At 41.1% G+C, this 14,951-nt stretch overlaps 1 protein-coding gene across 1 annotated transcript in view; it reads right to left on the reverse strand.

Moving 5' to 3' along the window:
• The window catches only part of LOC124770931 (F-box only protein 9), an 82,805-nt gene extending 68,710 nt beyond the window's left edge, over window positions 1-14,095 (reverse strand). The window contains exons 1-2 of the mRNA XM_047249256.1: window positions 13,957-14,095; window positions 13,613-13,777 (exon numbers count right to left, since the gene is read on the reverse strand). Coding sequence (XP_047105212.1) covers window positions 13,613-13,777; window positions 13,957-13,959 — 168 coding nt within the window. The 5' untranslated portion in view covers window positions 13,960-14,095. The remainder of the gene's footprint in view (window positions 1-13,612; window positions 13,778-13,956) is intronic.
• Between the last annotated feature and the right edge of the window lie 856 nt (window positions 14,096-14,951).

A 14,951-nucleotide genomic window follows, 5' to 3' on the forward strand; every position in this document is an offset into this window, starting at 1 on the left:
TTTCATGCCCATGTAAACAGCTTGGAAAGTCTAGTTATTTTTAAGTCTTTGCATATCTACTGAACAGCAGCTGTCAGTCAATAGCCGGCACCTAGCAGGCGGCATTGCAACAGTGTACTGTCAGGTGGTAGCTGGCAACTGGCAGGCAGCGTGGCAACAGTTTAGCCACAGCTGACAACTTCAACTACTACTTGGACACTATATAGCGGCAGTCAGCCCAGACTGTAAACAAATTAGGAAAACAAACAAACAGACACTCTTATTTCTATATACGAAGACAAAGCATTTCACAGAACATAAGACTTTTTTTCTCAATGGAAATGATTCTGGCAGAGGAGGTTTACCTTTTACAAGGTGGCACGTGAAAAGTCCTCATTTGTTTACACTCTCAGCCAGTTGCCACAATATAATGTGAGAGTAATAGCCAGTAATTGTAATTGAAGTATAGGCATATAGGCAGGCCATATTTTTAACTGAGAGGATGGAATATATTATAAAGAAAAGAAATTAGCTTTAGAGATAATTTTAATTTTCGTAACAAAAATGTCAATGTCAATAGAATTCAATTAATAATTATTTTGTAATTTCTTCTTTACTATAGATGACTCTGTAAGAATAATAATGGAATCCTAATGTGATGGTTGAGGGTGTTTCTGCTGACACAATTTTGAAAAGTTGGGTTCAATTCTTGACAACTGGAAAACTTGATTTCAAGGTAGGGTCTGTGGCAATTTCTATCAAGAACTCATATTCATTTAATGATAGAATGTTCGGCTTTCTGGATACAGTGAATGGGTTGATTACCCATTCGTATTTCTGCAGCTTTTCATCTTCAGCTGTTGGGAAATAATGCTCCAACAATGACATCAAGATTCGGAGATGTTCCAGGATTTGATGAAACTAATTCTTCCCAAGCGCCAATGTTTTGTTTTTCAAAAACTCCTTGAGAAGAGGAAAACACTCGACCTCCCCCTCCTTGACACTCTCTGCCCAAAAATTGATTTTCCTCTTGAATGTTCGAACTTTGTCAATAGCAGTGACCTTTCTTTCGCTTTGCCCTTGGAGTGAAATACTCATTTCGTTCATTTTGGAGAAAATATCTGACAAATAGGCAAGTATACACTGCCAATTTTCGTCATTAATAAGGTCTGCTAATTTGGTGTTATGCTCCAAACGCAAAGCTAAGACTTCTAATCTTAATCCGTACAACCAAGAGAGTGCATTCCCACGTGAGAGCCACCTCACTTCTGTGTGGAGAAGCAGGGAACGATGAAGGCTTCCCATATTTTCACACAGTATTGTGAAAAGTCTTGACTTCAACGACCTTGATTTTATGTAGTTAATGATTTGAATGGATTCATCTAAAACTTTCTTGAACGAAACAGGCATTTGTTTTGTAGCTAAAGCATATCTGTGGAGAGTACTGATGCAATTCTTGGCGTTTTCTTTTATTTTCGTTATTGCTCCGACTGTAGGACCCGTCATAGCTTTTGCACCATCTGTGCACATATCTATGCAATTAGACCAGAAACTTCGTTAGTTCTTAAAAAAATCATCCAATAGATGGAATATTTCAGCACCTGTTGTTTTGGCAGGTAGTGGTCTGGACAATAAGAGGTCCTCCTCAAAACATCCAGAATATTCATAACGGACAAAAGCCAATAGAATTGCTAATCCTGCAACATCAGTGGATTCATCTATCTGCAGAGAAAATGAAGTGTGTTGGATGCGAGAAACAAGAGTGTCTTTCACATCATTTGATATGTCAACAATGCGTCTCTTGACAGTATTGTTTGATAATGGCACCGAAGATACAAGCTTTACTGCCTTGCGCCGGCCGGTGTGGCTGTGTGGTTCTAGGCGCTTCAGTCTGGAACCGCGCGACCGCTACGGTCGCAGGTTTGAGTCCTGCCTCAGGCATGGATGTGTGTGATGTCCTTAAGTTAGTTAGGTTTAATTAGTTCTAAGTTCTAGGCGACTGATGACCTCAGAAGTTAAGTCGCATAGTGCTCAGAGCCATTTGAGCCATTTACTGCCTTTTCGTCTAGCATGCAAGAAACAATATCATTAACACAGGGCTTTATGAGAATTTCTGCAATGGTATGAGCTTTGCCTGTTTTTGCCACTTGATAACTAACCAAGAATGAAGCTTTTAATGAATTTTAATTAATTGTTTTTGCATGCGTTTTCACGCAATGCTGAGAAGCAGCTAGTTCAGCACTCTTCCTTTTGAAAAAATCGATGTCTTTAGCCTGCAAATCCGGGTGAGTACCTTCAAAGGACGGTGCAATTTAACTGGAACCATTGCACTGTTCAGAAGGACTCGCGCACAAATTACACACTGAGCTTTACCCTCCTTTGTCTCCATAAAGCCCATTTCTAAATAGCTTTCGTTGTACTTACGCTTCTTGGTTATTCCACTTCCACAAAAATTTCCTGTCATCATTCACCAACACTACTAAGATTAAGTTCATGACACTATATTTTGCCAAACTATACAATTCCTGAAAACTAGTCCAGCTTTTGGTTTGATTTAGGGCTATCCACTCCATTGGCTGAAGAGGTTCCAGAAATTGTTCACACCATTCACAAATATATCAAATGCAGCTCTTTACTTCCCAGCTCACAAAACTGCTGGTTTATGTATATGTCAAAAATTTTTCAGATTTTCCAGCTCCTTATTTGTAAGGCAACACATTTATTTTGCCTGGAACTTCAATTGTAGTTAAATTTTCTTTTCCAGTGCACTAAATACTGTTGGAGATACACTTAACTAGATTCAAAGAACTGAACAGTGATGAATTACAGCAGAGTTTCAAAAAAGTTCTTCGCTGTGATAACACGCTTCACAAGGAATGGAAGCTAGGATTTTAATGCTTGGATAGCATTAATGACTTTTTCCAACAGTTGGTAGAAGAGATAAGCACCTAGCTATACTATGATCTTTAAGTTCCTACTATACTCCTTCAGCGAACTCACAGAATGATTTTAGTTTTTCAATATGAACAGCAAAAATATGGAGCTGTATAGTAATGGGTAAGCCATTTGTAGCAGTCTGAATAGCTTTTTGTATAATATGAGCAGGGCAGTCAACACCTAAAAATTCAACTTACATGAAAACAGTTTTTCCTCTCCTTTTCTTTTCTTTTCTTCATAACCAGTGTGTATGTTGCCAGATGAAATTGCTATAACCTTTTTCTTAAGCTCCAACCTTTCCAATACCTCTATGACATATGAAGTCAAATGCTCTGTGCTTTCAACACCAAAGTTCACCAACTCCAACACTATACGATCTATAACACTATCCGGATCTAAAATAAACTATTAACAGTGAAATAAACTGTGCAATCATGTTTGTGATAATTTATTTGGTTTTTGTCTGCAAGTATGACAACTTCCTGTTGAACAGTGATTTAATTATGACAGCTGTGCAGTCTATGGACTTGAAATGCTGGTTTCGCACCACTGTGTGACATGCAAGTGTGACTCATTGTGCCGAAAGTTGCTTATCAATATCTGAAACTATCTTTATCGATAATTAATTACCAATTTTTGATCCTTAAATTGACGGACTTCATGTGAGTTACATCACAAACTCTACACTCAATATTCTCACCATGTCCATTAAAAACAAGAATTCTACCAGTGTCCTACTATTTAGTTTGCACTTGCATTTTCTCATGATGAACACAGGAAATATTTTAAAGTTTATCAAAGCCACTGCCATAAGCACTGCAAATGTTAAAGCTACTGTACAACAGCACAACACACTAAAGTTAGACCATGCACAACTGCTTACAAGAACTCTGTACCATTGAGTTTCTCAAAGAATCATTATATTATATTGAACTTAACAATCAACACAGTTTAGTTTTTTCTTCTGGATGAAGCACAATGCCTAAATTCTGTTTTGAGATGCCGAGACATTTTGCCAAAAACTGGTACAAAAGGGAACCATAGGAATGCTGAATTCATTTACAGTGTGTTACTCATAAAACATCAACGAAGTCGAACCATTAGTAATGCAGATACCATTTCAGAAAGGCTACAGTAACATGTAAAATGAAGAATTCATTGATGTGGTTTTATTTTTGGGCAAATGTCACCAAAAGGCATCAACTGCATTCAAACAGTAGGCAGAACAGTGTCAAGTATACACTGTCCGATTCATCTAACTCTCATTAATACCATAAAATCATTTCTTGAGACTGGACGCTTTGCACTAAAAACTGTCAACAGCTCATGATCTAGCAGTTAGTGTTGCTGATTCTTGATCATAGGGTCCAGTGTTCGATTTCCAGCCGAGTCAGGGATTTTCTCCACTCAGGACTGAGTGCATGTAGTGTCATCATCATCATTTCATTACCACTGACATATAAGTTGCCGAAGTGGCATCCAACAAAAAGACTTACACCAGCTGGCCAAACTCTCCAGAAGGGGATGCCAGTCAAACATGGCAATGCCAGTCAAATATGGCATACACACTTTTCATTTTTCACACCATAAAATATATGGTAGCGAATTTCAACAGTGTTTGGGATGCTGCCATTTGGTTCTCCAGCAAGACAATAATTTTGTGGAAAAAGTATTGTTTCTGGGTTGCCATAAGTTTCCCTTCGTGAAATTCTCTGATACTTCCCTGATTTCCAGACAAGTTTTAGTATTTTTCACTAATGAATTTTGAGATCTCATGGATAAGTAAAGACATAAGTTGACAAAAAATGTAAGGACTTACGTATTTCTCCCCCCTGTGAGCAAAAATCTGAAGTACTAAAATCAATATCCTTTTTAATTAACTGTTTTTAGATGGGGAAAGCAAGCCACACGGTATATGCATTTCATTAAGACCAATGTTGTTATTTTATTTCAATAAAACAAAACACATTCGGTGACAAAAACATGCATTTCACTGGAGTCACAAGAAAGATTTAAAATACCTCCAATGATTTCAGAAATAATCTCAGAAAAATGTAGGTGCCTGGAAATAAGTGTATGAGGCACAGAACAGTTGTGAAAACCAACACTATTGGTGACCACCAAAAAAATGTTGATTCTACTATGTTCGTTATTGTTGGTTATTATCCACTGTATTATGACTATGATTTTTCTTTTGAGAAATGTATAAGTACACTGCATACAAACTGCCAGAGACTGCCACAAATTTCTTTTCCTTATCGTCCATACTTTCATATATATAAACTACTTTTGAGGTGCCAAAATGTACTTGAATAAATAAAATGTCGCATTGTACAATGTACTTGCTAGCCTCTGGCCTGCCGAGGAGCACAGCAGTCCTAAGTCCATAGATAAACCACAAAAACCCACCACATTATGCCATCACACACAAACTGACTTGGACTGGGGTAGATTAGTGAGACTGGATCCGACAGGCATGCCCTGCACATTCGTGAGAAACAGTGGGCTTCAGATCAGCGGCCCGATCCATTAGAGATGCCCACGCAAATGGCCTGCGGTTTTGGCCCGTCGTGGAAGTCCACTCACGTGGACTGCTGCTATTCACGTGTCACAGACACCATGTTGATGAAATGAGATTTCAGTGATCAAACCAGGCAACACATAATTTGCACAAATACTCTGAGAATCAGTACTAATGAGGATAGGTATCTGTAATGACTTCAAGTAGAACAAATATATTTCAAGGAAGACACAATACATGAAAGTCATAGATCAAGTGAACAGAGTAAGACGTGTGTACACTTTAACAGTCAAATCATAACTGAGTCCAAGTCTAGCGGCCGCTGGCTGACTGGCCGCTTAGGTGGTGGTGGTGGTGGTGGTGGTGGTGGTGGTGCTGCTGCTGCTGCTGCTGCTGCATGGCTGGCAAACAGAGTCGCATGTAGAGGACGCGCGTAACTGCGTGGCGGCACTTTGAAAGATCGGCGAGTCACAACACTTTTCCCCCCTTTGAATTTTTTGCACAGGTCTTGATGGAGGTGGCCTGTAGATTGCTAAAGTCCATAGGTGTTGTTTGACTGGCCGTAAAGTCTCGAGGAGGAGGCTTCCCGTACGAACGGTAGTGTCCCCGACGATAACGGGTTGAGATGACAGGAGACGTGGGGGTCGAATCTGCTGGGGCCCCGTGCACCAATCTGCCCGTTGCAGCAAGTCCAGTTGTTATAACAGGTGACACAGACGATGTGTCCGCGTCCATAGGAGAAGGAGGCGAGTAGAGTTGCTCCGACAGATGATGGTCATCTGGTTCCTGCATGGGCACGTCTCCTGGTGGCGTCAGTTCTTGTGCTGGCACCAATATGATGGTGAGAGGACTGTGTTGTGAGTAATGAGACATTCCAGTATCCCGAGTGTCAGGTCGAGCCGAAGGTGGTGTAGAGGCATCTGGAACAGGCGTTTCTGGCTCACGAGGCCGAAGCTGGTCTGAATGACGCACTGCAACATCTGTGGCCATCTGAAGTAGCATGCGGGGCTGTCGGCCATGATCCTCATCTGAGCCTTAAATGTGCAGACCAGTCATTCAGCCTCATCGTTTGACTGTGGATGGAACAGAGGGGCCGTGACATGCATGACGCCGTGACGGGCACAAAAATCCGCAAAATTGGAAGAGGCAAATTGCAGACCATTATCAGTAACAAGAGTAGAGGGAAGCCCTTCCAAAGAAAAAATGGGAGCTAGAGCATTGGTGGTTGCCACGGTGGTAGGCGACGTGCAACGGACAATGAAAGGAAAGTTAGAGTAGGCGTCAATAACGAGAAGCCAATAAGTACCTAAAAAAGGTCCCGCAAAGTCAGCATGAATACGCTCCCAGGGCTTCTCAGGCGAAGGCCACGGTGACAAAGATGACTTCGGGGCGGCGGGCTGTGATGTACAAGGGCTGCAGGCAGCGACCATGTGTGCGATTTCAGAGTTGATGCCGGGCCAGTATACGACAGTGCGCCAGAGATTTTGTGCGAGACACACCCCAGTGCCCTTGGTGAAGGAGGTGCAAGACCGAAGCACGCAAAGACGCAGGTACCACAACACGCGGCGAAGCATTTACAGTGGAAAGGAGGATAACACCATCCCTAGCCGGGAGGCGGTAACGCAAAGCGCAGTAGTTCCGCAACGGATCAGAAGTCTTAGCGGATGGACGATCTGGCCAACCCTTCTGAATACAGCATAAAACCCAGGAGAGGGGAGGGTCAGAAATTTTGATTTCTGAAGATTATACTTAAGACCAGCAGTCTGTAAGACATGAAAAAGTGTGCGGAGATTTTGAAGATGTTCATCAGTGGTGGAGCCAGTGACAGCAATGTCATCGTGGTAATTTATACACCCAGGGACAGTGAGCAATAATTGTTCCAAGAATCGCTGAAAGAGAGCAGGGGCGCTGGCAACACCGAATGGCAATCGTTGGTATTGATAGAGGCCGAAAGGCGTGTTAAGGACCAGAAACTGCCAGGAAGCAGCGTCGAGAGGAAGTTGATGATAAGCTTCTGACAAGTCAAGTTTAGAAAAATACTGGCCTCCAGCAAGTTAAGTGAACAATTCTTCAGGTTGAGGCATAGGGTAAGTGTCGATAAGGCATTGAGCATTTACAGTGGCTTTGAAATCGCCACAGAGACGAATATCACCATTTGGCTTAGCAACGACAACGACAGGAGAGGACCCCTCACTGGTAGTGACAGGAAGCAGAATCCCTGAAGCAGGGAGACGATCCATCTCCCGTTTGACCTGATCACGAAGGGCCACAGGAATGGGCCGAACCCAAAAAACCTTAGGCCGAGCAGTGGGTTTAAGCATGATATGAGCTTCAAAGCCATTTGCACAGCCTAACCCAGGAGAAAAAAGGGATGAAAATGTCGTCGACAAGGAATCCAATTGAGCATAAGGAATAGCATCAGAGATGATACTGACAGAGTCATCTATGGAGAACCCAAAAACGCGAAAGGCATCGAAACAAAAAAGATTCTCCGCGTTACTATGGTCGACCACAAATATGGGAACAGCGCAAACGACAGATTTGTAAGATACCTCACCATCAAATTGTCCCAAGAGAGAAATCTTGTAAGTCCATAATTGCCAAGTGACAGGTGACAGGATTGGAGAACCCAACTGAAGATAGTCTGAGAATTAATAATAGTGGCAGCAGAACCAGTATCCACCTGCATGCAAACATCTCGACCAAGTATTTGGACAGTGAGGAATAACTTCCCTGAAAGGGAAGAAGTAAAATTTAAAGACAACACAGAATCAGAATCAGCGTCATGTCCATGAACATCATGTATGCAGTCAGATTTGCAAACGGATGACACATGCCCCCTTTTTTTTCCATTTGTGGCACACGGCCCAACATTGTGGACAATCTTCTCATGAACGTTTCGTAAAACACAGCAGACATGAAGGAAGTTGCCATGGATTTTGCTGCAGTTTCTTAGAGGTTTGTTTACGGTTAGGCCGAGGCTGCGCTTGGGAGCATACTGTGGCCACGTCGGCCGGGGGGTGCACGCCACACGCTTCGTCAACATCGCACAGAGGTTGTATTTACCTGACGTAGCCCCATGCCTCTATTTGCGCTCCAGCGGTGCGAGAAATTTCAAAAGACTGAGCAATGGATAGGACTTCATCTAGAGTCGGATTTGCCAACTGAAGGGCACGTTGCCTAACTCCTTTGTCGGGCGCCGATCGGATAACAGCATCCCGCACCATGGAATCGGCGTAGGATTCTTTGTGAACTTCAGTAACAAACTGACACTTTCTACTGAGGCCGTGAAGTTCAGCAGCCCAAGCACGATAGGATTGATTCGGTTGTTTTTGACAATGATAAAAGGCAACACGAGAGGCTACCACATACGCTTGCTTTTGAAAATAGACGGACAGAAGTAAGCACAGACAAAGACGAAGGATCTTTAAAGGAACCAATTGCGGCAACAACCGATGCATTTGAGGTGAAATCCATGAAAGGAACAGAGACTTACATGTTTGTTTGTTCGCGACATGAAATGCAATGAAGTGCTGTCTCGTCGTAAGGAGGAAAAGTAGGTAGAGACAACAACATGAGACGCCCCACATTTGATGCCGCGGCGAAATCACGAATCGCATTTGTGAGAAGCGTTTGCTGTTCTATGAGACCTTGCAATAGTTGCTCTAAAGTAGCCATGGAAACATGTGGGTCCACGATGGAAAAGAAAAATCCTATCCTCGTCGCCAATTGTAATAACTTCAAGTTGAACAAATATATTTCAAGGAAGACGCAATACATGAAAGTCACAGATCAAGTAAACAGAGTAAGATGTGTGTACACTTTAACAGTCAAATCATAACTGAGTCCAAGTCTAGCGGCTGCTGGCTGGCTGGCCGCTTAGGTGGCGCTGTTGCTGCGTGGCTGGCAGACAGCACCGCATGTAGAGGATGCATGTAACTGCGTGGCGGCACTTTGAAAGATTGGTGAGTCACAATAGTATCAGCTCACAGTAAAGATGATCGCTGAGCCACAGGCAGGTGTGTAGAAAAGACAAACACACTCTCACAAGTAAATTTGTGGCTACAGCCTTTGTTAGGAAACATATATTCACTCAGACACAACTTGTGCATACGACCGCTATCTCTGGCCATTGCATCAACAGTCTCTTGAGATTCATCCAAACAACACGCATCCCTCCCTCTCATTGGCAGCTGCTAGGCTAGTGGCAAGAAGTGGCAGCACTGACTGCGAGCTGAGAGGAGTGGTAAGAAGGGGAGAAGCAGTAAGAACGAGGGAGTAGGGAAGCGGCACCCAGCCAGCAAGGATGCAAGACATCTCAGTAAACAAACCATTTCATCTACTGAGATAAAAATGAGACTTTCCCAGCGTGTTTTTTTTTTTTTTTTTTAATTTCCCTGATATTTCCCTGACATGCTTGAAATTCCCTGATGTCCAGAACTTGTGGCGACCCTGTGTTTACTAATGACATCACATTGTAAACAAAGGGAGAGGAAATTTCAGAAATGTGCACTACTTATCAACAGTAAAGTGCAGTGTACCATAATCAGATAGCACATGATCTGCCCTTATTTATTGATGATATGTTACATGGGCAAAAGTACACATATCTTCTGATAAACACTTTACTCCTCTTACCAGAAAATGTGCCCTTGAAAACTTGCTCAATGATGTGGCTCAACAAGATGAATGTCCTGCCTACAGTTCTTTGTTAATAAGAGATACATTAAACTGCCTATTCCCAAACTGGTGGGTAGGAAGAGTAGTCCTATTGAGAGGTGTCCAGCATGATCATCTGACTGATGCCCTCAGACTTTTTACTTTGGGGTCATGTAAAGCATCAAGAGGGTCCAATGACTGTAGAGGACGTGAGATAATGAATGAGTGCTGCTTGTAACATGATTACTCTAGATGTGTTGACAGCACTGAGCTCATCAGTGATCCAGTGTGTACATGAGTAGTGTCATACAAATGGCTCTCACTTTGAACATACTCTTTAAAAAATTCTAAATGTGGTGGCACATGATAATGTCTTCACTGTTTTTCATACACAGTATTTAGTTTCATTTATCTTATGCATTTTTTAATATATGGTTTTTTACCAGGGTCCAAATGATATAGTATATGTAAAACAAAAAGAAGAAATAGTGGGAAGAACATTGGGGTCAGGCTACAACCTTGTCTCACTCGCTTTTCAACTAGCGCCTCCCTTTCATGCCCTTTGACTCAATTAACTGCCATCTGGTTTCTGTACAAGTTGTAAATAGCCTTTCGCTCCTTGGTTTTACCCCTGCTAACTTCAGAATTTCAAAGAGAGTATTCCAGTCAACAATGTCAAAAGCTCTCTCAATGTCCAAAAATGCTATAAATGTAGGTTTGCCTTTCCGTAACCTATCTTCCAAGGTAAGTCATAGGATCAGTATTGCCTCATATTTTTCTACATTTCTCTTGAATGCAACTGATCTTCCCCGAGATCTACTTCTACTAGGTTTTCCATTCCTCTGTAAAGGATTCATGTCAGTATTGTGCAACCATGACTCAGTAAACTGATAGTCTGGTAATTTTCACAATTGTCAGCAACTGCTTTCTTTGAAATTGGAATTACTACATCCTCCTTGAAGACTGGGGATGTATCATCTGTCTCACACATCTTGCACACCAGATGGAAGAGTTTTGTCTTGGCTGGCTCTCCCAAGGCTATAGGTAGTTCTGACAGAATATTTTCTACTCCCAGGGCCTTGTTTCAACTTAAGATCTTTCAGAGCTTTGTCATATTCTTCTCAGTATCATATCTCCCTCTTATCTTCATCTACATCCACTTCCCTTCCTATAATGTTGCTTTCAAGCTCATCTCCCTTGTATAGAGCCCCTATATACTTCACCCACTGTTCAGCTTTCCCTTCTTTGCTTAGATCTGCTTTACCAAATGAGCTCTTGATATTCATACACCTACTTTTATTTTCCCCAAAGGCCTCTCTAATATTCCTGTAGATGGCATCTATCTTTCCCCTAGTGAAACATGCTTCTATATTCTTAGATTTGCCCTTTAGCCATTCCTGCTGAGTAATTTTGCACTTCTGTCAATTTCATTTTTAAATATTTGTATTCCCTTTTGCCTGCTTCATTTGCTGCATTTTTAAATTTTCTCCTCTGCTGCCTTCAGTATTTCATCTCTTAAAGAGACCCCTCCACTTCCTACTGTATTCCTATACCCCGTTCTAGTCAGCCATTCTATAATGCTCCCTCTGAAGCTCTCAACAACCTCTGGTCCTGTCTCCTTAATTTCCTATCTTTTTCCAATTTCTTCAGTTTTAATCTACACTCTATGATCAATAAATTGGGGTCAGAGACCACACCTGCTGCTGGAAATGTGTTACAATTTAAAATATGGCTCCAAAATCTCTGTCTTACCATTATACAATCAATCTGAAACCTTCCAATGCCTACAAGTCTCTCTCATGTATACAACTGTCTTTCATGAGTCTTAAACCAAGTGTTAGTTATGATTAAATTATGCTCTGTGCAAAATTCTATCAGGTGACTCCCTATTTTATTCCTTTCCCTTAGTCCATATTCATCTACTATTTTTTTCTTCTCTTCCTTTTCCTATTACTGAATTCCAGTTCCCCACCATAATTAAATTTTCATCTCCTTTAATTATCTGAATAATTTCTTTTATCTCATCATACATTTCTTCAATCTCTTCATCATTTGCGTAGCTAGTTGGCATAACCTACACCTTCATGATCCCTATTTGATTTTGTATTTATAGCCCCGTGTTCACCTGACCAGAATACCTGTTTCTCCTACCACTGAAATTCACTAATTCCCATTATATCTAACTTCAACCTACCCCCCTTTTTAAATTTTCTAACCTACTGCCTGATTAAGGGATCTAACATTTCACACTCCAATCCGTAGAATGCCAGTTTTGTTTCTCCCAATTATGACACCCACCTGAGTAGTCCCCACCAGGAGATCCAATTGGGGGACTATTTTATGTCTGGAATATTTTACCCACGAGGATTCCACCATCATTTAACCATGAAGTAGAGCTACATGTTCTTGGGAAACGTTATGGTTGCAGTTTCCCCTTGCTTTTAGCTGTTCACATTACCAGCACAGCAAAGCCATTTTGGCTGAAGTTACAAGGCCAGATCAGTCAATCATCCAGACTGCTACCCTTGCAACTACTAAAAACACTGCTTCCTCTCTTCAGGAACCATACCTCTGTCTGGCCTCTCAACAGATAATATTGTCGAGGTCCGCAAACCATCCCACCAATGGTAAGGTCCATGCATCACATGTGGCGTAGTACATAAGCTAAGTAAAGTTTATTGCCTTATTCTGATCACAACAAAGCCTCTTTTCTATTAAACATATTTCTTTGTTCTGGACTAGTCCATTATCCATTAAAAATAAACAAAGCTTTTGGCACTAGGAAGTGGGGGGGCATTTCAGCACACATTACACACTGACATGTGGATAAATATGTCAAAGTGGTTAACAGCTAGTTTTTAATAGGACAGCTAACACACCAACAATCAATCAAATTGCTCGTTTGTACTTTCTGTTCCATTCACAAATGCTGTGTCACTCAGCACCGCAGGAAGCAATTATCACTGTCAGATGCTAGGAGCCAATAATGTAACTAATCGACATTAATTTTTGTGTGTGATTTGTTTCTGCATATGGCAACCTCATGTTATTAAGCAGACTTTAACAAGTTAACAACAAGTGCGGAAGAATTATAAGATTCTTACAATCATACAAGGGAAACTCAATACTTCATGTTACAAAGAAGGGTTTCAATGTATTGAGTATATAACGGTACAGCTGCTGTTACCGCAGCCACGCTGTGAGTAAAGGTGACACACACACACACACACACACACACACACACACACACACACACTCTCTCTCTCTCTCTCTCTCTCTTCAGGTTAATAAAACATGAAATGTAGCAACAATTTACGTGCTGCATATTTATGTGCCACATTCATTATGTATTTGTAATAAGTTTCCACATATTGACAAATGCGCTATGAGAGTTGTACTAAATTCTCACTAACCTGGTGGAACGATCATCTATTACACGAAATTACTCCATATTGTCTTCATAATCATAAATACTGTAAATTAAGAACAGATCATATTTGACATGAAAATAAGTACCTCATCATTGTTGTTCGTGAGGCTAGAAGAAGAAGGTTCTTCCTGCTCCTCACTCTCCTCGCTGGCACCACCCTGTCCTGCTCCTGATGGGTTACTCCCCCCTGCAGTAGCTGTCGATCCTGTAGTACTTCCTGAAGATGATCTCTCATTGCGGTGTGCGTCTGACTGAAAGAAATAATTTCTGTCACTCGCATACATATGTCATTTACGGAACACATCGGGCGACACTTTGTTTAAAAAATATTGTACTGTTTACTAACAATATTCACTGCGTAATTACAGGTGATTACATGTTTAGCTTCTTCACAGCAATTATTTCAAACGAATACTCGCTTGTATCTCACCATTCTGCTTGGTTTTTGTACAGACGTCAATTCAGGGAACAGACTCTCGGTCAGAAAATCTTATAACAGATTCAAAATATTTTCTTGCCATAAACACAGCAGCCATGCTTGCTAGCAAAGCACAACTTCAGCAGACGCTACACGAAGACGATACAATCAAAGAATTCAAGGAAAATATATGGAATGCGCAGCCATGATCGTGCTACGATGTGTACTACTATCTATTTTTTCCCTCTAGTGTGCGAACTACGTAATTAACAATAAATTCGTACATTAAAATTCGTCTATATTTAAAATATCAGAAAATGATAAGATTGTAGATAAACCAGTCCCTTTTATTGAAGAGTGATCATCCATAGTCGTTGTAGACATTAGCACATAATTTTACAAAACACTTCAGCAAATAACAACGAAGGACTGTATTAACTGCATACATAATAAATAATTTTTTTCGGTTTATACTTCCATCTAACTCTTTTAGAATATCTGAGCGTCCTGCGAAACTACAAATTCATTTCCGGAATTGATTTTGGAGTCTTTATATGACCAACCAGAAGTGGTATTGGGGAATCGGTTTACGAAATCCTGTTTTGGGAGATCCGCATAAAAATATCCTTTTTAACGTGAAATCCGAAACACGTATCGTTTCTGAAAAATCGTCACACCATTTCATATATGAATCAGGGTTAAAATGACATATGTCCGCAGTACGAACGGAATTCGATCCAGCGACCTCTCTGTTTTCCAATAACACTCTTTAACAATAGAGACCACCAAAGAAAAGGGCTGTTACTTATTTTTCTTTATTCAAGTTATTAACGCAGTCTAACGGACACTAGCTGTGCCATTAAGCTGGAATTGTTTGGTGACTAGGGACAATGCCCTGTAAGTCTGGATCCACACATTGGGGCCAACATTGGCGTCACAGAGTTGATCCAATACGGGGGTCGATGAAGTAGAATTACAACTAACGTTGACGACAATGGTGGTAAGAC

This window comes from Schistocerca piceifrons, chromosome 1 (genome assembly GCF_021461385.2).
Source record: "Schistocerca piceifrons isolate TAMUIC-IGC-003096 chromosome 1, iqSchPice1.1, whole genome shotgun sequence".
Classification (NCBI taxonomy): domain Eukaryota; kingdom Metazoa; phylum Arthropoda; class Insecta; order Orthoptera; family Acrididae; genus Schistocerca; species Schistocerca piceifrons.